Below are 25,594 nucleotides of genomic sequence, written 5' to 3'. Positions count from 1 at the left end.
GTCACTTCATGGCGTTTGAAGTAGTGAGGAGGAGCCGAGGTCACGGATAAATAATTTAATATCTTTCGTTTAGGAAACTCGTCGTATCCATCGTGGATGTAATGGCCAGTGCTCACCCTCGACACTATTCCATATCTTTGTCGTACCATTTGCCGATAGACTCGCGTCCCGTGTTCCCATTCACCTAATGTAGCATTAGTACCTTCAAAAACCATCAGTGGTTGTCTCATTATTGAGACGCGTGATCAAGGGGGTCCAGCGTGTAAAGACACGTGGGCACGTGATTTCGATGAAAAAATTGTAGAGTACCGAACGTCGCCCTACGGTAATGCTTATGAAGGGGGGGGGGGGAAATTGAAGTACATTCGGAGCATGAGAGATTTAATGAGCGAGTGCACGTTGAAACATAGATATTGAATGGCACTGGGAAATGGCTTTAATCGACGGTTGCATACAACGACGAAAACATTAACTCATTGATGTTATAATATTAAATGAAAATATGCGACTAGCAATTATTATTATTATTATTATTATATTTATTTATTGAGTAAATTCTTAAAGGGCAAGTTGTTGTTGAGAAGGTGCAATTTTTGAAAAATCACATATCTCCATCCTATTCAATATAATTAAACAGCAGTCAGGTATGTTTATGAATATTTCATAAATATAATATATTTGCAATTCTTTTTTTCACGATGTTAAAGATAGTAATGTTATGAGATTGGATTGGGAGTGTTAAAATAATTAAAAAATTCTCATCGCCTATATTAGGTTTGAAAATGGAAAATTTTTTCACTTGTGCAATATATGGTTGTAGTGTGATTTTCCACAATGCGGGCAGCTACAGACATTAATATTTGAAGTAATTGAAAAATTTCTACATCACGTAATACTTATTATTATGCTTTGTACTCGTCTACTACTGGAACAAACAAATATAAATTATAAATCACATAGTTATGTATTTAATAACACTCTAATGAACATTTGAATATTTAAATTTTTATGTACATGAATTTCTTTTCGCGTGTATACATTTTTAACTACTTATTTATTATCTACTTAACTATATTTCAAAATTAGCAGATGCACGATGTCCTGATTATCTTATCATAAATTTTGCAAATCATAGACGCATCTAGAAAACCGATTATAAATGCTCACAAAGCAATAATAAAACGAATTCAAAATAATAATGATTGTTTTCTTTGTATGAATGTAATTTTACTCTTTAGGCTCTTCCTGTCTTTGATTTTATTAAAGATAATTGGGAAAATTAAAATATACGATAATTAGAAAACTTTAACAATGACTTGGCAGAAAATAATAATTTTTATATTATTGCGTTTGGATGGTGATGAATTTTTATTAAAAATGTTAATTCATAGTTATTAAAATTTAATTGAAACTCCGACCATTAATTTTAATGAAATTTCATGAAATTTATATAAAATATTCCGTCTTCCCACGCTGATATGGAAATCAAACTCTTGCTAAAATATTTTTACTTTTTTATTTGACGGCATCCACTTATCTGAAAGTAAATCGCGCGCATTCGAACATTAAAGTATCAAAAATATTTAGAAACTCAGCATATAATCCTAGTATTACACATAATTTATATAAAATATTAAAATATACACAAGCAATGTAATAAACGAGTATGTTTATATAATAATTTTTATTAAACACCAATACGATCAATATATACCTGTTTTCGTACTATTCCATCTTCCATCATTATTGCTTCATTAATTGAAACTTAATTTATAAGCACATACAAGACCGAGGGAAATGAAATTTCTTATTTATTTATTTATTTTTCTTTTTTTTTTTCTATTAAAAATGTGTCTAAATTTTCAGTAAATAACACCATCGTTTATGTTTAAATGGATAATCAGTCTTAAATCATCAATAATAAAGATATGCGATCAAACTCGTGTATCTTTGGGTATGTAAATTCTGCTAGACTTAGTCATGAAATTGTCTTATCTTGAAACTCGGAGATTAAGAATTTACATTCTTAGCATTCCGCATATAAACTGTTCTTTTCTAATTAAATCTTTGCCATTTATTAAAATAACAATTATTAATAAAAAAAAAAATAATATAATTGATTCCTTAATTTAAAAAGTTTCTTCCCACTTGCATTACTAAGTTTTATTTTTCACATTTTGACTTATCGTAAAATTGCAAATTTATGCTAAACTCATAAGTAGTTACTAAGATATATCTTATTTTTCATATTAAAAACTGTATTAAAAGCTGTATTTAAAACAACGTCATTAAATTTTATTGTTTATACATAAATTAAATAATGGTTGAAATAAGATAATTTAATATTCTTTTAATACGCTTTTGTTTTTGTAATTGAATGTATTGTAGATGAATGTAATTGAATGTATTTAATTGAAATTTAAGTAGACAAGAATAAAGATAACTTTCAAAATTTCACTGCAGATTATCTTCTTAAGCCTAAGTATAATAATAATATTTTATAAAATCGATTATACGAAAAATGCCATTAAAAGAGTTATATATATATATATATATTTGAGTAACATTACTTTAAATTGTTTTAAAAGCACTCGGAACTTAATTTGCAAAATATTTTTGTCAAAAGCTATCAAATCCATGAGAAAAATCGTGCCTTGTATTTTAATTTCTATATAGATTATAAGTTAAAATTGTTGTCTTTAAGGAAATATAATTAACATAATTAATTTGTAACGTTGATATGGAAAATAAAATAAATTATATTTACGTTTGTATTTCTGCTGTAACGAACCGACAACGGTTAAGCACAAATTTCTTTATATAAATAAAAGGTAAACTACTATCCGATACAGAAGTTCATTGGTAACTTATTACTTAAACAAGGCTAAATGCTCATATACTATCACTTTCAAGCGTCTTGAATAATTAAAAGTAGCGAGACTTGAACGAGGCTTTGATTAATTAAGATTATTATTATTGCAGCTCACATTCATTCGTTAGAACTTTTATCTTGAAATTCTCCTTTCAATGCTTAACTTTACCATTATTTATGTTAACGAACGTAAAAATTGATTAAAATATCGCCGTCTTCGTTATTAAGTGAATGTAATACAAAAATGTAAGTCTCTCTCTCTCTCTCTCTCTCTCTCTCCCTCTCTCTCTCTCTCTCTCTCTCTCTCTTATCGGTACATAACTAAAGGCATAACGTTATTAAATACAAATTTTACTCTAAGGATGGTAATAGTCGAAGGAATGGCTCGAACAATTTTGTACGCATGCAAAATTGAAATGCTCAGGGTCGCAGTTAGTAAGGAGCTTTAAAAAGCGAAAGGCTGGCCCGATTCAATCCACGAAGCTCTAATCATTGCCCAGGGTATATTCTCCATTGAGCAGGTGCTGGGATTAGTTTAAAAAGACCTGTCGCGCCCTCTGGTGACGTTGCACGAAGCAAAGCACCTCGTCGAATGGAATCTGAGAAAGCTACTCACCCAAATGATTGCAGAGCAGCTCGTGCGTCTCGAGGTCCGGGTAATCGAAGGTATCCCTGCAGAAGAGCACCCTGGTGCCAGGTAGGGCGGTGAAGCCACCAAGAGCCGCGGCTATGGAGGAGCAGAGCCAGGAGGGTTCGGAGCCTTCGAGTCGCTGAAGGAGGGCCCGATAGCGACAATACCTCGGATACGAGAGGACGACGACTTTGGTCTGGCCAGTTGTGTCACCCCGGCGTACCGATGCTAGTGTCTCGAGATCCTTCTGATGACGTTCGACGTCGGAGAAGTCGAGACCGGGGTCCGAGAGCACCTGGGGCTGCGGACTGCTGTCCGGCGATGAGGAGGGCGTCGAGGGGTAGGAAACCTCCCGACCACAGGACCATTCTAGAGATGGCGAGAGCCACGTCACAAGATCGTGAACGCGCACCACCACTTTCTCCGAGATGGTCAGCACTTCGTCCTACGCAGACAATGACGCCACAATGTTAATGGCCTTTCATATTTTAATATTACTCGATTACTTAATAGAGGCATTGAGAAGTTGAGGGGAGGGTGGGGTCGAGCTAATGACGAATAGCAAATAAGGGACCGAAGTAAAACTCGATTTCCTCTGATTGAGAAGTTGGAGTGATTGAGAACTTGAACTGATTCATCGCATTTTCATGGCTTTGGGAACATTGAATCCGACTCGAGAAGTTAATTCAGAGAGGAATCGTAGGGATGACGTTAATCAAACTTGCTGTGATTTTCATGTTCTATACACTTTACACTGTTTTAATGATCATATCTCCCCATTCATTTTTCCAAAATCAACAAATAACTGTGCTTTTTACAGTTAAAAAATGTTTTATCACTTCCGGATGAAGGATGAATTCTTTTTTTTATCTATTAAATTTATAAGAATTAAGTGATATTTTGTGTCTGTATTGTTTAAAAAAAAATTCTCATACAGCTTTAAACCGTCTTACACGAGCTTCAAACTTTAAAAATCATTTAAAAACCTCTTCGTATTTTATGAATACATAAGCTACAAAAAACATTCCTTATTATTTAAAATTTCATGCTATATATATATATATATATATATACACATATATGCAAGTGACGTTATATTATATTATTTTCTATAATTTTTATTTCATATATATATATATATATATATATATATATATATATATATGTACATAAATTTATAAAAATATTAATTATTTATTATTTATGATGCATAATTACTTTACCTTACAATTAACCTCCACATTTTTATTTGCGCAATAAAAAATATTGAATTTTAAAATTCCGAAACTTGTTTGAAGTAAAATCTAGTAAGCAATTGGCAAGTAAAGTATATTTTAATTAAATTGATTCATTTTATTTAAAAATGATCTCCAATTAAATTTTGCATAATCATATTAAAAAACAAAGAAAAAAAAACAAAAAACAAAAAACAAAATTTAAATTAATGATTAATAAAAACGTTGGTTGTATAATTAGTAAATATTTCAGCACATTGAAAAAGATATTTTTATGTAAAATAATTGTGTCTAATTGACATGACTATTATATAATATAATAGTAGTTACATAATTTAACATGCGATAAAATAATTATGCTAGCTTAATCGTATTCTTTTATATTATTAATCCTACTAAAATTATTCATTTTTAATTTCAATTTAGTTTTATAAATAAATTTCTATTGAGATGACAAATATGATATGTACAATTCTTAATTGGCGACATTTGTAACATTTATAATCATGTCCTTATTTTTAAGAGATTACTCATTAAATGTTAAGATCGTACATTAATAAAAATATGTTAGTCATATTTGTATACATAGTTACACCAATGTGGAACTAACTAACTTGCTAAAAAGTAAATTTTCTTGGAAAACTTTTTATTCGATGTATCTTTTGACATATTTTTACAATTAATGATAATCTTATCTTCCATTGCATTTAAAAATATCAATATATGTAATTATATATATATATATATATATATATATATATATATATTTATTATATATTATATATTATATTTATATATATATATATATATATAAATTTAATGAATGCTTTAAGCACCACAAATATTTTAAGTGAAATCTTTATTATATGAGTAAGTAGTGTTTTTATATTTGAGCAAGATAAAAGTATTGATCGCTGGAAAATAAGCAGAAAGTCGTCTAAACCGTTTTCACGTTACCTACTAAAATAAATAGAATATTAAAACTTTCATACTTATTATATTTAATCCTCATAATAATTTAAAAAGTAATAGGAATATTATTTTATTTTCCTATTTTAAGAATATAACCATAATATAAAAGTATTTATACTAAAATGTTGAATATATAATATAATCCATTTTTCTGATTACTTTAATTTGATTCTAATGAAAGTTATGGTACTAACATTTTTATAATATCAAAGTACATTTTGAAATGAAAAATAAAAAGCATACCATGAAATTAAATATCCTGGACTTTAAGTAATTATATTTTCAGATATTATATAATACATATTAAATATTAAACATATAGATATTATTGTAAATTATATATTGTAAAATATAATATAAAACATAACATTAAATTAAAAAAATGCAATTAAATTAGTACTTTTTAATTTTCATTATAGTACAATTTGTGTTTTATAAAATATAATAGTTAAGTTTTCATTAAGGTAAATTTTATAAAACATTTTCGAAATTTCGTTATGTCAGTATTATGTTTAGATATAGGAATAAATCTATGAAATTACGAAATAAATTTGAATAGTCTTTTTTTCTTTTTTATTTTAATTAAAGCGTAGATTTATTTATGTAGATAGATTAAATTCCACGACAAAGTAATAAATTGTGTTTTCAATATAATCACTTGAAAGGTAATGGCTGAATTGAATTATATCAATGGTTATTATTAAAAAGTTTTTAGAAAAATTTTTGTTAAAAGTTTTATAACTATTAGTACTGGTTATAAGAAACAAATAAACATTATTTCACTTGCAATAAAAATCCACAATCATTTAATTATCTTTATCTTTCATTTATGTTATGTTATTTATTTTAAATATTTTAATATTTTTAATCGAGATATCTTTTAAACCATTGTAATAATTACAAGTTATAAGAATATTTGTTTGTAAACTAATCGTTACGTGCTCGCGAAAAATATATTTAAATCGATGTATTCTATTGAGCTAATCAATAAAATTTTAAGCTACTATTACATGTTTTTATTTTTACGAATTAGTTTAATTGAATAAATGTATTATGAAAAATAAATTGCAAAATACAAATAAATTTTTATTCTTGCAAGAGAAACTTTTATGATTTTACGATAAAAAAAGCGAATGGCAATGAGTTATGCTTAAAGTACGTAACGTCGCTAGATATTTTACGTTAGTTTATCGGACGTATCATGGTAGTGTGCCACTTTACCACAATGGAATATTGTGTCTTTGCGAACGGCATGTAATTAAATGATAAATAACAATGAATGAATGCTTATAATTCTGTTAGAAAATCAGTTTCATGGAAATAAGTGATGAAAAGAGTAACACCATTCATACAAATAATATACATAGATATTCACCATATTACCGACAATTAACTAAAATCGCAGACAGAAATTTATTCATTTCAATTTACAACTATGTAATTTAACAAGAATTTATCGTCATTAATGTATTGTATTAAGAACAAAAGTTTTTAAATAATCTTTTTATTATATATATATATATATATATATATATATATATTCCTTTATTTGTAAATATTAAAATGTTCCGCATTTTATAAAATTATACTTGTTAAAAACGATACATATATCAGTTTAATATATACGATTAAAAATTGATTTGTTCGAAAATAGTTTTTTAATAAATGATTTCATAATTTATTATAAAAATTGTAATAAACACGGTAATGATTAGACAATTTATTATAATAAAAAAAATAACAAATTGTTATTAAGTTTTGTCGAATGTATTTAGAAAATATCACAGAATTTACAAAATTACATTGTAATATAGAACGGAGGATCGCTGATTATACTTTTAATTAACAAGAATTAAAATTAAATTAAATTTATACTTGTAAAATAAAATTTTAAATTAAAATATACCAAAATTAATGACCAAATTTTTTAAATGTAACAGTTGGGTAGACAATATTTTCTAAAATAATAGAAAATAGTGTCACGAGTAAATTAAAAATAAAATAAAATTGTTGGCTCATTACGAAAACAAAAATTACATGGAACCTTGTTTTAGTTAGAAAATTATTATAAGAAAACTAAGAATTTTAATTATTTTAAATGCAAACTGATTAAAATATATATAATTATCTACACATAAAATGTTGAAGAGAGAGAAAATTAGGGGTTTTAAACAAATATTATTATTTTATTTCTATCATGATATATGTATATATATTATTTTGTTTCACCATTGAATCATTACTTTTGCTTCGAAATATTATTAATCCATTCTAATTTCAAACGTGTTATTACATTTTGCATTTTTCATAATATGATTGCTCTAAGGGAAAGAATAATTAAAAAAATATATTAATTATGAAAGTTTTTGGCGTTTTTATTTTAAGTTTATTATAGTAAGTGTTTATTGATAATATTATTTAAACAAACATTAGCTAGTTGATATTCCTATTGTATACGGGACTAAGAAGCAAATTAAATTTTAAGTAAAAAAAATTGTAAAAATCCAATCAAAGGGTAATGAAAAGAAATTCATAAAATATGTAAATACACCTCGTACACAATGTACTGTATTATTCGAGAAACGAGCATAATCTCATTATTGGTGAAATATCCTTAAAATGAAATTAATAAAATTAAACAAAGAGAACAAAATAATCTCGTGGTAGCTGGAGTTCGGAACACGAAAGAGTCATTAATGATGTTGCGCTCTCCCCGATGCACGCACCTACACACGCGTACACACACACAAAAAGGCCTCTTGTATTTAGCTTACAAGCGACTGCTGGCGCAGACCCTCCCGTACCCGGTTAAATGTATACTTTCATCTTTTAGTCCATAGACTCTCATCCAACTCACACATGTAGTCCCATGTATATATATATATTCTCTCACTATGCTCCGTTATACCACCTACAGATACCACAGCTTCTCTAACCCTCGCCCATTAATTCCCACAGGCTCGCAGAAATAGCTTTACCTCTTTCTCTCTCTCTCTCTCTCTCTCTCTCTCTCTCTCTCTCTCTCTTTCTCTCTCTCTCTCTTCAATATACTCAACACAGCAACGCCTCAGCCAAGCTAATATCACTGTATACGATTCAAAACCCTTCCCTTCGCCAATATCATCTCTCTTTTCTTTCTTCTACATCTGTGTTTGCTCGCGCACCACACAGACATCTAGTTGTACCTCTTTTATTTCTTTTTATACTTATCTCTCTCACTCCTACTGCATTTTATGGCTTTTCCATTCTTCTTTCTTATTGGCTTTTTTGTAAGATTACTCTCTTCCTTTCTTCCCATTCTCACTAGCTTTCTATCTATCTATCTATCTAACCATCCTTTTCTGTTTCTATCTGTAAGTCTTTGTTTTAAATGTATCTCCTCCTTCTTAGTATATTTTTCTTACATTTTTCATTTTTTCATCTTTTTATTATTTTCGTTTCTATATACGAATCTTAACTATATATACTTATCCTTTTTCTTCTTTTTAATGCTTCTTTCGCTTCTATTTCTTTCAATCTTTTATGTAGCTTTAGTACTATATATATATATATATATATATATATATATATATATATATATATATCGGATAGTCTTTTCTCCTTTACAAACTGGTATACATTTGTTCTTTTTTTTAATATGACAAGCTCTTTGTATTTATATTTATTATTTCTTAATAACATATTTCTCAAATTTATTTTTCGTCAGGAATTTATGGTTTTTAATTATTATAATGATAGTACATTTAAAAAAAAAACATTTATTCATTCATAATATATAATTAATATATTCGATTTATCAAATGAAATTTTTCGTTTAATTTAATATTTATGAATTTTTTCAATTAAACGTTAAACATTTTTTAACCACTAAAGTAATTAATTGTTTTTCTATATTTTTGTTCGCATTTTATTATTCTAAATTTATATTCATTAATCTAAAAGCATAGCGTATACTACCATTTCATTATTAACAGAAAATATATTAAATTAATATGTTCCGAGTAGTAAAAATAAAATAGCTGTAAAATATTTCCTTACTTCTTCAATAATTTATTTGACTTATTTTCTATATTTGCTTGGATTTTTCGTTTCTTCATTATATTTACTTTAAAGTATTTTATTTTACTTTATAATTAAATAAAAGTTACTTTCACATTATAATTAAGTATATTATGAAATATGCTATTGTATAGTCTTTTATTAAATATGTTATATATCTAAGAATATGAAATTACTGTATTATTCTTCAATTAGAATGTAAATAGCTTAAAATATTGTAGTTGAAAGTTATAATATTGTCGTACTGCGAACTTTTTCATTATGTAGAAGCTCGCTTATACTTTAATATTATATCATAATAAAATTTAAGAATTTGATTCTAAAACTCTAAAATTTTTCTTTATATAAATTGTATATTTTGCAAAAATTTTAAATCATGACTTTATTAGAAAATATCTTTTTAGAAAAAACAATACGTTCAAAATAATTTATGTTAAAATCAATTAATTATAATTTTCTATTCTAAAAGAAAAATTTATTAAGTATTTATTAAGTATTATACAATCTAATACATTAATATTAATGTACTTAAATCATAAAATTCAAAATATAAAATATTTATTTAATTTTTTATTATATATAAAATTTATATTGTAATTTATTCTATTGGTATAGAAGCCATACATGATAAATTTTTATTTTACAGAGAACTAAAATTATTCATTACGTGACAAATAAATGAATTATATCATACATGAATAATTTACAACATTATATAAAAATTATGCATTAACGAATATTTAAATTTATAAATAATAATAGTGATTGATAAACTTATTTCAAGCTTTTAAATATTATTTTTGTGTCAGTTAGCCGTCATGTAAGGGAGCCCTAGTTAGTCAGTCTAAATAAAACATTCCACATGTAAATATACATGCTTATACAAATTTAGAAATTAACATAAGCAAAATACGTGAATATATTGAAAATATGCAAGTTCTGCTTGAAACAAGATTATGTATTTGACTACATTTATACAATGAAAATGCAATTATTTCTTAGTTTAAATTTAATCTGTCTTGCATTTTATTTCGATAAATTACTTGATAATAAATTATTTTACCATTGAAATATTATTTTCATCATATTAATAATACTAAAGTTTAATTGTATTAATAATGAAAAATAGTAAGTATTAAACATGTAAAAGTAAAATATTTCGGTAAATAAAAAAATGTTTCATCATATTTCCATTGATAACTGTATATATAACTTAGGTTTTTTTTTTATATTTTAGTTTTTTGTACATTTAGTATAATTTATACATGTTCTGAAGATTGATAAGTCAATAATAATAATTATCAAATCAAAGTAAGTAGTTGAATTTATATTACACACACTTATCATAAATTACCTCGAATGTTGTCGAGATAACGAATATTTTTTATATTAAACTACTTCACATCAAATTTATAATGATTGTACGAACTTTTAAATATGAATTTTGGTAGAATATATATTATGTACGAATTCATATTCACATCTCTGAAATAACTGAATTTACTATTTCAGGAAATGCATGCATTTTTTATAACCTGTAAGACATTTTTCATAATTTATATTTTAATTTTAATTTTATCAGTCCTGCTAGCTTTATAAAACTTTTATTTATATAAAATCTCATTAAACATATATTTAATATAAAATTTTCATTTTCTATTAAATACAATAAAGTTTATTCCTTTGTTAAAACATATTTATATATTAATTATTAAATAATAGGACATTCATGAAATATATTGTAATTATTATATTTCAATTTTGTTAATAAAAAAAGTGTTCGTACAAAAAATATCGTTCATTTCCTTTGTATTTAATAAAATTCTGCGTTAAATTTTTGTATTTCATTGTTTGCTCTTTTTTAATTTGCTATTCTTATTCACTTCATTCATTTATTAATCTCGTTCGTCGTTCATGAATTCGGTGATATTGAATGAGGAAGCTACTTTCAAATGAATATACTTTTAGAAATATTTTAAATTTTATTAAAGCAACTAAATGTCAAAAGACTTTGATAAACTTCTAAGATTAGAGTATTCGATAAATATTGACAACTTTCAAATGGAATGCTTTAAATAACTGAAACTTAAAAATATTAATTATTTTTTTTATAGGCAAAAACTATGGAAGGGCAAATTAATAAAAAAAAAAAAAGAATATTTGGCGATTACTTTTTATTGCCATTTTCTTCAATTTATTATGTAAAAAAAAGACATTCGAAAATGTAAGCACATTTCGAATTGTTTATATATCACGAAAATACATTCATTTGAGAGTGAATTTTTCATTTGCCGTTTTATTTTCTATACGTGCATTGATTGTAGATTATATTTTATATTTTGAAGTATTATTTTATGATAAATGATAATAAAAACTTTATGGAATATTTTATAATAGAATGGATAAATAATGGAATAATGAATAATATTTGCTAGTTTATATAGAATTGCATGTGTCTGTATAATTTTTTATTTATACTTTTACATTTATACTTTTTTATTTAAATTTTGTTTAAAACTAAAACTTATGGTTTCCGAAAGTTTACACATTCCTAAGGGAGCTTATCCATTAAATCCAAGAATTTCTAGACTATATGCATTATTTATTTGAATTAATTTTAATATTTGATATTACATTACAATAAATTGCAAAAATCTTTAGAAAACTTATTGTTAACAAAAACAATCACAAACAACGTAAAATTAACAATAAAGCCAAATTAAATATAAATTTATTTATAATATACGGCATATTTCAGTATAATAATAAACATCAGATATTTTAAAAACTTTTAAATTGATAGAAATTGAAGTGTTTTATATTTTTGATTTTTGCTATTTTTTTTTTGCCTTATGTTTCAGTAACTTTTTGGTATTTATAAGTTTACTGTAACTTAATAAAAGTTTTATCATATGCATTTTAATATCAAGATATTCTTTATCCGATTTATTATGTAATACATTTTTAATATAAAGTTCAATATTAAAAACTTTTTAACAAAGTATTACTTAATAGAAATATATTACTGCATAATGTTTCAAAAAGTCTACCTCTCTGTGAAAACTGATTATAATTTTATCAAGAACGCAATATAAGTGTGCTTCAGAAAATAGAAGTAGAACAATTACAAATGGAACTATGGTGAATAAGAAATATTATATAAATATCTGGTATAGAAACATATAGGTGTGTGCACTTGTAGAGACACGTGTGCGATCCTACAGTCACTGAAAATGTATTGTTCCGTTACTATGGAGATTGCGCTCGTGGTTTAAACACATCGATAACCTATCAATTCACTGGCAAACACATACGCATATCACTATGCTCACACGTACTTAAGCCCACACAATGGCGGGAGCGTATTGGCCTTTCTCGACTCTGACATCATCGAGCAAGATACTGAACATTAAAGTAAAATATAATGAAAATAAATGAAAACATGGGAAAGCAAAGAATGTTATCTGCAATGTTCGTTATATTGTAAACTGTCGAATTATTCAAACTTATTTATGAACCAATAAATTATTTTAATTAACGTTAATCTAATTGATTGATAATTTAGCAATTTTCAATAAAAACTCAGTGAGGGGCGATAATAAATAAATGAGAGTAAGGATTATTTTATTAAAAGAGGGCAACGTATGTATTCTCGTATATGTTAAAAAATTTGAAATATTTCCACATCATAATAATACTAATTTTAATAAAATACAAAGAATATATTTTTATTTAAAAGGATTTGCCTATTGCTTATATTATATAATTGAAATATAAAAAATTTAAAACACTATTTACTGCGTATTTTAAAACGTTGACTTATTATTTTATGTAGAATTATGAAAAATTTCGAAATGTTATTTTTCTAAATAACTGAAAGTACGTATTAATAGAATGAAATACGTATAATATTGAACGAGAATATTTAATTTAAGATGATTATATCCTATTTACTGTTTGATAATAATATATAATTTAATAAAATAATCATCAGTTGTTGTTGTTGCTGTTTAAATGGCCAAACTGAAAAATGTAAAGGCCGGACAATCAAATATTTTTAAAAACTCGAATATCATTAAAATATTACTTACTATATTATGTTTTCCAATAAATCGCAGTGTACATTACATGAATAAACATCGAGTATATTGCACGAGTATTATGTTCGATTTTGTCAAATTAGAATTATTCTATGAAATATAAATATCGTCCAAGTTTTATATTGTTTTTTACTGCATAAAATTTTCAATTTAACGCTTGATAAATAAGAATTATAATAATAACGTGATTTCAACAATTTCATAGTAATAAAATTGTTCTACTTATAGAACATTACCATATATGATATATATAAGGAGTTTCATAACTTATAATCCGATATTATGTGATGATATTGGAAAAAGTTAATATAGGTTTCGAAAATAATATTTAAAATAGTGAACGTTGTTATGCTCCGACTTTCTCTTTGTTTTGCTTAGACAGCTTGTCGTGTGAAAAAAATACGTTTATTATTATTATTATTATTATTATTATTATTATTATTTCAATAAAGTATAGAATAAATTGATCTAAAAATTTAAAATAATATTGAAATAAACAAAAAACAAAACAAAACAAAACATATTTCTCATCTGCTTTACCCAACCGAGCAACGATACGATAATCTACAAAAATTATTCCTCTACTTTTGATCAATTATTTTGTTACGGAATTATTTTAAAAGTGAACAATATAATTATCTCGATTAACCTAAGTTAATTCATAATAACTTAATTCCCCATAATAAACTAATTAATTAAATTATTTATACTTATGATTAATGTTGTTCATTAGATAATTTACAATTAAATAATTTTTATTGTCATTGTTATTGTTCTTAATGCTATTGAAGTGATTTAATCTACCTAATGACATGGGATGTTGGTACGCATAGTCGTCGCTACGGTGCTTGCCGAGGTGGAAGTCGGTAAGGTAGACAATGCTAGTATCTTAATAAATTGTTGCAAGTTGAGGCAGGGATTTACGTATGCTTATATGTATGTATGTGTGTGTGTGTGTGTGCGCGCGCGCGCGTGTGTGTGTGTATGTTTTGATAGGTATAACCCGTAATTGAGACCGAATGCATAACGAAGACTTTCCTCGGGTTGTCGAATAAGATAATGAAGACGTGGTAGGTTTTAGGTTTTGAAATTTTCTCGACACGTTTGAAACGGTCGAGTTGAAGCTCGGGGAAAGGAAATCCTCCGACACGTAGAGACGCCGTAGCGAAGAAGAGATAGTAACAGGAGAGGTCGTCTCGTCGAGTATATAACCGCAAGCGAGACTCGGAGTCTCAAGGTGTTCGAAGCTGAGGGACCATTAAAACTGAGCTGCTGCTCTACGTAGCAGAGCGCGGCTTACGTTGCTCATTTGAAATTGAATTTTCGCGGTTGAGTGTGACGTCTTTTAGCGTACATTGGCTGTGCGCAACTAAATTCGCCAGTGTCATCAGTTGTAATGCCGAGGTTTTCCATTTTCCCAAAGCGAATCGCTGTTCGGACGATTGCTGCTTCATTAGTACTCGCATGCGAGGCTTCGATGCAAAACTTTGACGATTATATACAACTACTCACATCACAATTAATTAGCCTATATATTCTTTTTTTCTCTTTTCCTTTTTTTCTTTCTACGTTATACGTTTTCCTTTGGATGATAAAATCAATTGTAATGTATTATAATTATGGTGCATAGTGGTGTTTGATTTAGTTGCAAAACTATACAACAAATTTCAACGAATCATGCATACACTCCATTATTTTAAGATATTTTAAATTCTAATACTTTGAAATATATATTTATGCTAATATATATATATATATATATATATATTATCTTCACTTAACTAACAGTTAACTAATTCGTTGTAATTGTTTTGTTCATAAGCTTTTGAATTTTCATATCAAGGCAACTTAATTTAATGTAAATATAACTGTATTTTTATATTCTACAAATGACGATTCCAATTTAAGAACATTTCTTCTGCATAAGAGTTTATAAATTGAATGAACATAAATAACCAAGGATGCATATATTAATACATGCTTTCACATAAATTATATTTTATTCTTAAAATATAGAATAATAAAATTAAGAGTACGTTAATATAAAAGGTAATGCAGTAATGTTGGATTAAACTAAAATTTCTCTTTACGCGGAGTTTAACGATAGATAAAATAAGCGTTTTAACGATGTTAGTGTAATAGATGTATATTTAAGTATTGCGTATAATATCCTATACACTCGATTCATATAATTAAAATCAATGGCTATAAATAGGATTAAAAAGAAAAGAAAAGAAAACGATATTAATAATATTGAAGAGAATAAATAATAAATCACATTAATGCAAATAATTAATTAGCAATAATATTTATTACATACATTCAAATAGAGTGCTTTTGAGACATTATTTATGTTTTATACTCAATTTCAATGAAATCTGCAATATTATATGCATGTCATTAGAGAAAAATAAGTATTATAATTTGTATAATATTAGTATAATTGTATTTATTTAATAATTGCTTTATTATATTTATAAATACGTATCAGAACTTTAATAACGAATAACAATGTCGTATACTTATTAAATGAATGATTGTAGTAATGAAAATTAATAGTAATAAAAATAGATAAAACGGTAAAAATTTATTACAAACGCTTACTTGAAGATGGCCAATAAGGTTTTGAATAAAAGCAATTTATTAGAGAAATAATTTAATGGCATTTAATCTGTAGAATTTTCATTTAAATCCATTTGATCATAATAAATGTATTTTATTTCAATATTTTATTTATAATTTTTAAAATTTTTCAAATCAAATTACTATACATTTAAAAGATTGAATATTATATACAAAACTGTCGATAAAAATACAATAGAAATAAAATCGAAGTGTAAAGGTTATTTTTTTGTTTATATGCTTTATCGTTTTGTTACGTCATAAGTTGTCTGAAAACATTTAGTGGTATTAACTTTTACCAATTTTATACTATTTCTTTTTTTCTTTTTCATTATTATTATTATTATTTTTTTATTATAAATGCCTCTATTTGAAATCTATTAGTTTTATATCCGATTAATTTGATACATTTAATAATTAATAATAGGATATTAATAATTGGAATTTCGTTCATAAAACTGAGCTGCGCGTTAAAAATATGCTGACTCAAATGCACTCGACAGTGATTATAAATCAATAACAAAATGATTTTTATAATTGTTTCATTGTATTATTAAAGAATACATTATTATTTTGTGTTAAAAATTGGCTTATCTTGCGTGTAGGTGACGTATTGAAATATCACTATTGAAACATCGGTTATTTATCTAAAATAATTACATAGTCCACGCGATGTACTTATGCAATATAATAGATACTTTCATCCCCTCCCCATCCCCCATCACCCCCTTGCCACCAATGTCCTTCTCTATGTCCTCTCTTTCTCTCTCTTTCTCGCTATGGTGTGTTTCATACGCGACATAGCTTGTATAATCATTAAAGTCAGTAATGAAATTCGAAAACAGTAATAAGCTACGCTTAATCAACTGGCGCAGCTGTAAATTTGCTGGAAAATCGATAGAGAACGTGCGTTCGCTCGAGTGCCTGCGGGTCCAAAAGAGGGTCCGAACTAATGAAAAGACATTAATTTCAGATTTCGACAAGATTTCAGAACCGCCGCAGGACTACGCGGGACTGATTTCATTCGCATACATCGTTATATGGTACTGCGATTTACTTTGTACTATAATAAACCTACTTAGCAATATGATTTACACTTGAGTAGTTATTATATTTTGTGGTAAAAGGTTTCTTCTCTTTGTATAAGTGTCTTGAGAAATTTAGTTTTCATGCGGGCTGAGGCAAGAGAAGAAAAAAGCTCTTAAACCCAAAATTATGACTCTGGTGGCCAAGGTTACTTGGATACAAACAGCATTATAATTGTTCTGGAAGATTTTCGCTAATCTATCAAAATACCTTTACAAGGAGAATAAGTTTTGAATTAAATTACATAATGTTTATAGCAATGTGATTTATATACATAATTATCGTTATATCATTGTGCATAGATGATATAAAATTTATATTTTTATGTTAATAGAATAAAAATTTGTTTATTAGACTTATGCAACATATATTTGATATATGCCACTGATGCTAGAGTTAAACTTTATGCTTTTCTACTAATAATGTAATGCCAATCGGAAGAATAAAAGTTAGTTCATCTGGAAAGTGCACTCATCGCGAAAAAGTTAAAGCCACGAGGTTAATTTCCAGTTAAGACACGTGTCCTCGTTTTTCAAGTTCTCTTCCACTTTTTTTTTCATTTCTTTTTTTTCTTTCATTTCTTTTATTTTCTTATTTTAATCGCAATAAACTGTCGATTCGACGATTAGCCGCGCAATTCCGTGCAATTAAAATAGCTGAGTTATAATGAATCATAAAGCTTCAATTACTTATACAATACTTTCAAATTCTTGAAACGCGGCATTCATTTCTTCATGTGCAAAGTGGTCGCTCTCATGTTACAGGGTAGAAAGAGAATTACCAATCAAATCGTACTAATTAAATATGTCGTGAGAAGTAAGTTAATCGCGGATAGCTGTTAGTAAAGAAATAAAATGTAACTTGACATACAGTCACGAAGACTCGATCGCGGTAGTAATAAAAACTAAAACGGCTAGATAGAGGCGGGAGGAGGAGGATGAGGGAGAATGTCTGATGGTGGAGGGGGAGGGCGATTGCGATGGGGGATGGGAGGCCGGGGGAATTACAAGTCGTGGAAACGCTGCAGTTGACGTATTCGCTGTGCGCACATAATACATTGATGCGAAGCTCGTATGGTAGACGCGAGATGGGAAACACGACGGTGTGTCGCGGAGAAGGGCAGAGAGCAGAGGTGCTCAACCTTTTAATGTAGGGGTCGCAGTCAGTGCGCAACACGCGTTGTCATTATGCGCGAGTGGAGGAGGCTCCGATTCCCCGGCCATTCGGTCGAGCCCCGACAACTGCATGTGTGCTGTGCCGTTAACTCGTAACCCTACAAACGGGGAGCACTAATCGAGAGCTTTATGCATAAGGAGCTAATGTTGATTTAGTTTCGACTGGTTGATGCACCTAGTCGGATACCCATAATTTCGTTGGCATTTAAAGAGAATTTTGAACCAGTCACGAGTTTAACTGTATTAACACACAGAAAAACTTAATGCTTGATTATCGCTCCTTTCCATTCTTTAATCGTATATCATAAAATTTATATTTCCAAACTTTTTCAACATTTTAAGACTCCCTTATAATGAAATGATTACAGTCGAGCGAGTACAAACGGTTCCCGCCAATTTTCATTTGCATCATTATCGACTTATTATTCTGCAGTCTTTTAAGAATATTTGTCCGCACACACGCGTGTACAAACACACTCTGCTCACATAAGTCAGTGATATTTTAATGATATTATAATCATTTAATTAGCTTAATAATATTATAAATCTCAAATATTTTTCAAAATTTAGCGTAATATTAAAATTAAACATTTACGCGTAGAATTAATCGTATTTTTAGAAAATAATAAATAGTGTAAGTGATTACAACATTTATTGTTTCTCAACTTATTTTATCAAATTTTTTATACATGTTTTATATTTATTAGAAATTACTAGAATTACTGAATCAGTTACATTAAACGAATTATTATATAAAACTGTATATTTTATTATATGTATAATTTAACTTTAAGCAAATCAATATAATTATATAAATGACTTTCATTTTTGAAAGAATTATAAACAATTTTAGTATATTATATAAGGGTAATTATTAATAATTAAATATAGCATAATTAAATAGACAGACAGTTTTACTTATTTCTCATATTATTTTATTCTATTTTTACAGACTTATAATAATAATAATTATCATTATAATAAATTTTTTATATGATAATAAAATTTAAAAGATAACAGGTCGATGAAAATAGTTCTTCACAAATGATGCACACAATCTTTTATATATTTAAGTTATTAATTTTGATTTTAAGCGCATTATAATACGAGTTAAATTATTTTTAAATTGTTTATGATGCTCTTTATATTATAAAGGTTTAAAAAAATTTTCTTTTAAAAGACTTTTCAGGGTAAAAATTGAATTTTTTAAACTATATCCTTTAAACTTATTGATTTACAAAATGAAATAGAAGAACGCGTAGTGTTCTTTAAACGTAAAAATCGTCGTTAAATTACTCATACGTCGAAAGAAATTGTGCGATGAAATTTTATGTTTACTACAAAGTCAAAAGAAAATTAGTAATAAACTTATTGGGATTTCAATTGAAAATAAAATTCTCGACAAAATGACGTTTTATACGAAGAATAGATGATAAAAGTAAAATTGCATTGTCTTTATGCAACTTTACGAGACCGCAATTTTTATTCGCGCTCTACAGAAAAACCAACACAGACATATCGGCTGGTTGAGAGGCGGTGGGTTGGTGGGTGGGGGGTGGGGGGTGGGGGGATTAAAGAGCGACAAGAGCTCTGAAAAGTGGCACGAAGGCCTTTATAACATATGAATCATTGTTAGACTAAACTCCAACCAATAACGTACTTTTGTGTAATAGGGGGTGAATAATAGGTGAGAAAGTATTAAATATGATACGTGCTGTTTCTCATTCTACTTGTACGATTCAGCATGACCACTGCGACGAGAAAAATGACGGGAGTCAATGAAAATTTTACGAGGAAAGCGAAAACTGGTTGATCGCATTCGCCAAGTATTTGCATTCTCTTTGCCGAGTGCATTTTAAGATCTTACCTCGTTAAAATTCTAACCTATAGCTTTTTATCAATTAACGACGTTTTTATCGTTAACGGGTCATATAATTTCAACAATAATATAATTAAGCCACATCTGTATTTATTATAAAAATCATAATGATACCTTGCCATAACTTTCTTGGAAAAAGATAATGAAATGTCAAAAACATTAGTTGTTTTTATTAAGCTTGATTTTAGATGAGATTGTTAAGATGTAATTTACAAAAAAAAAATGGCGTAAATTATCTTTAATACGTTGATAAATTTTTTTTCCCTCATCTAAGCGAGTTTTTTTAAATGTATTTATTATATAAATTGATCCATTAAACTATACGTACAATTTATTTCCGCTTCGTTAGCTAATAATAACAATAATAAATAATATAATAATAACAATAATAATAATAACAATAATAATAACAATAATAATAATAATAATAATAATAATAATAATAATAATCTATAAACCAGTTTAACTAGTGTTTTTAATGCTTGAAAAATAACATTTTAAGGCAATGGAAGACATTCAAACATGATGTGTTATAAATGAATAATTTATTTGCTCGTAAACATTTTTAACAGGCCTTACTAGCCGTGTTATAAGTTTACAGTTCTTCTAGAAAGTTTACACTTGTGACAGGTAACAAGACTTCGAAGGCTATTATAAAAGCTAGAATTTCAAACAATCCTTTAGTCACGCTGAATTTCTAGAATACTTCTCAAACTAATATTTATTTACTATGTTAATCATGGAATTATAGGCCTATATAATCGAATGGCTTATTAATTATTATTGAATATTCTTCGAGGCATTAATTAGAGGGGCAAAAGGAATGGAGTTAATTAGTGAAAGAGAATTTTAATTCTGCTGCGTGTAAATTGAAAGCTGCAGGTTTTAAATATGAAAAGCTTCATTTGTATAAATAAGTCGATGGATCGATGGATTATCATATTCGACACAATGAAGCGTGAATTTTAATTAATAACGGCGACCTGAAATAAAGATAATCAAATGAGCATATATCGACATTACGGGCACATTCGTCATCTATTTATTTTTAATAGTCGACAATGAGCTTGTGATATGTATGATTAGGTAATAATTGTCTGCCGCTTTGTTTAGAATGATTATAAATGCACGTGTTTACGTGTGAATTGTTGGACGTATGACTCGCGAAAACCTGACGCTTGGCCCGTTAATTTTATTTTGAAATATGAGAAAACTTATGCTAACAAGATAGTGCGTATGTACGTGGAACACTTGGAGCGTATTAAATACAAACTATTGTTGCGTCCATTCATTGCCATTCATCCTAACTATATATTTGCGCGTGCCAGATAAGTTGTAATATATTTTATCCCAAAGTTTTAAATAATCATGCATGTTAGAATAGCAGAGCGCTGTACTCCGCAAAACTTGCATATCGTTGCATATTTGCAAATCTATTAACTATCTACTATGTATTTCTTAGAAATATGTGCGTAAATTCTAAAAGTACAAATTGATTTATATGCATATCCTTGAGTACTTAATTCCTTTATTTTCCATTCAATCTTCATTCATTAATAATGTTCATTATAACGAATAAAATAAATAATAAATTCATTTTCACTTTATCCGAGGACAGGATTATTATTAAGGATAATATAAGATTTATTATGTGAATATTTATTATGCCGGACCGTTATTATTTTTTCATATAAATTTCTTCGAGATTTCGAAATGGAGAACATTAAAAGTTAATTGAAACTCAATGGAAAATTCAAGGCCTCGTCGTTGAAACAAAAAAAAAAAAAAAAAAAAAAAAAAAACAAACAAACAAACAAACAAAAAACCCGACTCTCGCGCAACCTAGATAATACATTGCTAATAAGAGGATTTCTCATCTTGTCATTTCAGGTTGGATCGTGCTAAGTGATTTAATATTAATCATCGCAGTAACCACTGTGAGAGTAACGAGCGGCACATCTTACTTATCGTATAATGTTAATGCTGAGTTTTGAAATTCACAACCGAGTGGTGAAAACAAACATTTGGCAATGCACATGTCACACGTATAACGAACACTGATTGCTAAGCGATCGCCTTACAACTCGTTTATTGACAAAAATGACATCGTTCGGAAAAAAAAAAAAAAAAAAAAAAAAAAAAAAAAAAGTATCGAGAATTCACGTGGAGCAAAGATCCCCCGTCAACTATCCCATTTATTAGCGAAATTCCTAATGAGTACACAGCGACTTGGCGAGTCATTGAAGTATACGAGTACACTATGGTGTCGTGTGTCTCACGAGATGCCCGAGTGGGAGGAATAACGAGTACAGGATCCTATCGCACATATCAGCTACACATACGTCGAGTCTGACTCACCTGCCCCGTGTACGTTACACCTGCCTACAGGTACGAGCAATATGCTCCCCTGGTATACATGCTCTGCGCGTAAATCTTTCGATTTTACAATTGGCCTGCGCGCCACTGCCAGGACAATGGCCGCGCGCACACACATCTTCCCTCGCATATCCTCGCTGGCTTTCTTTTTTACCGAGTCGATCATAACGAATTTACCATCTTTGGCTTTGGATTGTGATTTTACAAGAAAATGTCTTGGTCCCTGTGCGTTCATCGCGCATAAAGAGTAATTCATGTGCCTTACCAAGGATATGCATTAACGATTGCATTACGATTCTTTAGATCGCCGCGCACGCACACAATGGTCCTTCCACTAATTTTAATAATCAATGAGAGTTTATAGAGTTTATTTTACGTGGTAAGATGAAATTATTCGACGAACGGTATTTCAGATAAATTATTTCTCATAATGAGAGGTGGGTTTTAAGTTTTTTTCTTTTCTTTTTTTTTTTTATTTTTTTTAATACATATATATATATATATATATATATATATATATATATATATATATAATAACAGTCCACGCGTCCTCAACAAAGTAACAATGAATTTATATTTCATGTGCGAATGAAATTATGAGCTCTTGCAGTTCCTATGCTGAAAAAAATATCATTTAATGTATTTGATAAGAATATATAGAATAATATAGAAATACCGATATTGTATAATTACTACAATAAATTCTATCATTAGGATTTGGAAAAGAATTTTATTAAAATGTGTATTACACTCGTTAAACAAATAATCAAGAGATTGATACTTCTAATATAGATTATAAATTATTATATGCATGTGCCGGTGACTACTTTTATGCAAGCTCTCTCTCTCTCTCTCTCTCTCTCATTTACATCATCGGTCTTTCATTATAATATTAAACGACATATCTAGCGGCTGAATACTCGTTACTTCCCTTCTTCCGAGGCAACATGTATTACAGAAAACTTTCTCAAGCTTCATTTTAAAGAAACAATTTTTCGACCGTATGTATTATTCAAATTTTTATTTCTAGGCTTTGGCCAGTTGAGATATCGATTTGCCTGTTCGCTACAAGCACTGAAGCATTGAGTGGTTTTACAAGATAACAGTTGGTGGAAAGACGATATACGTAATTTTTTTCGAGGGAATGCTTAATCTCGTTGTTCATTTGTCCCTTCATACGTAGGGATTGTTTTATATTTATTTTTTATTTATTTATTTTATTACAATATATTTATTGGCCAAACTTCAAATAGCTTTCGATTCAAATAACGTCATCTGGTAATTTCAGGGAAGTGCCTTACCTAAATTTGTACTTTTTTTTTTTGATCCATTTGACATATTTCTTATATAAAAATTAATTTCAAATAATAAGTAATTAATTATTATTATAACAAGTAGTAAGTACGTATTTATAAATTGTAATTTATTTTTTGATTAGCATAGGTTAATACTTAAGTATTGATTAAGCTACGTAACTACATAACATGTATATCTAATAAATCAGAATATTACGACGATAGATTGTATCTACTAAATAGAAAATACAAACTATTTATTTATTTATTATTATTATTATAGCTATTTTACATAGTTGCTGTAATCCAATGCAATATCTTATAATAGTACAATAACTATAATCAGCATTTTAATTTAGCATTGTCATTTTATGAGTGAATTGATTGATTTGTAAAATATTTAATTGACGCTAATCATAGAGTAAATAGTGATTTCGCTAATTATACAAATAATATTGGAGTTGAATTAAAAGACTTGCAAAAACTTTGCCATTGTCAAGGTTTTCAATTTTCTCTTTTAGAGCGCGAAGATTATTTTTCTTTCCAAAGTCAATCGTTTATCTAAAATTTTTGCTTTATTATTTGAATTTAAAATTAACGCATACGCGCTTACAATTCTCCATGTACAAAAATATTTTAAAACATCGATTTCTATGATAAAACTTAAAAGTATGTGTATGTCTTACGTGAGATGCACAATACATTAAAACATAATAAAAAAGAAAAAAAAAACAAAACATTTTGTATCGAAGTTAACAGTGTGACTCCAAAAATAAAGCGGAAAGAGAGGTATTGCAACATGCATGAGCAAAGTTAATTAAAATGCTGGAATTACGAATTTAAATGCAAAATTGCAAGTGGAAAAGGACTCTGTAAAGAGAATCCTACCCATAATGCTCTTGCTTCGTAATATAATCAACGTGCATTGTGCCAACAATAGTCTAAAACTTCCACAGTAACAGAGTCCTGCTGGCATCGGGCCAGTGAATTAAGGATTTTTATTACTTTGTAAGCTAGTGCGAGGGCAGCCACGTAAAATAAGTTCGTCTTCCCGAGTAATCGGACAGGGAAGAGTAATATGCATCGATGTCAACATTTTTCACACTTTTTTTTTTCGACAGAGATGAATTGTCACGATATAGTCATAACTTACGAGTCTCAAGATGGACTATGGAAGTTTACGCATCTTTTGTACAATACCCTTAACCCCTTTCCACCCATACCCATGGAACATATAAAAGAATATTGTACATAAAATGCCTGCCAATTTTAGTCAAACTGAACGAGGCTGA

At 27.8% G+C, this 25,594-nt stretch overlaps 1 protein-coding gene across 1 annotated transcript in view; it reads right to left on the bottom strand.

The window, feature by feature from the left end:
* Nucleotides 1–25,594, bottom strand: part of LOC105359797 (nascent polypeptide-associated complex subunit alpha, muscle-specific form) — a gene marked incomplete at its 5' end in the record, with an annotated part of 241,632 nt that overhangs the window by 14,687 nt on the left and 201,351 nt on the right. Inside the window, one exon of the mRNA XM_011496489.1 lies at nt 3,489–3,948. Within this exon, the coding sequence (XP_011494791.1) occupies nt 3,489–3,948 (460 nt within the window). The remainder of the gene's footprint in view (nt 1–3,488; nt 3,949–25,594) is intronic.

The sequence above is a fragment of the Ceratosolen solmsi genome, unplaced genomic scaffold, assembly GCF_000503995.2.
Source record: "Ceratosolen solmsi marchali unplaced genomic scaffold, CerSol_1.0 scaffold29, whole genome shotgun sequence".
NCBI classification, from domain to species: Eukaryota; Metazoa; Arthropoda; class Insecta; order Hymenoptera; family Agaonidae; genus Ceratosolen; species Ceratosolen solmsi.
This window is presented reverse-complemented; position numbering and strand designations above follow the sequence as displayed.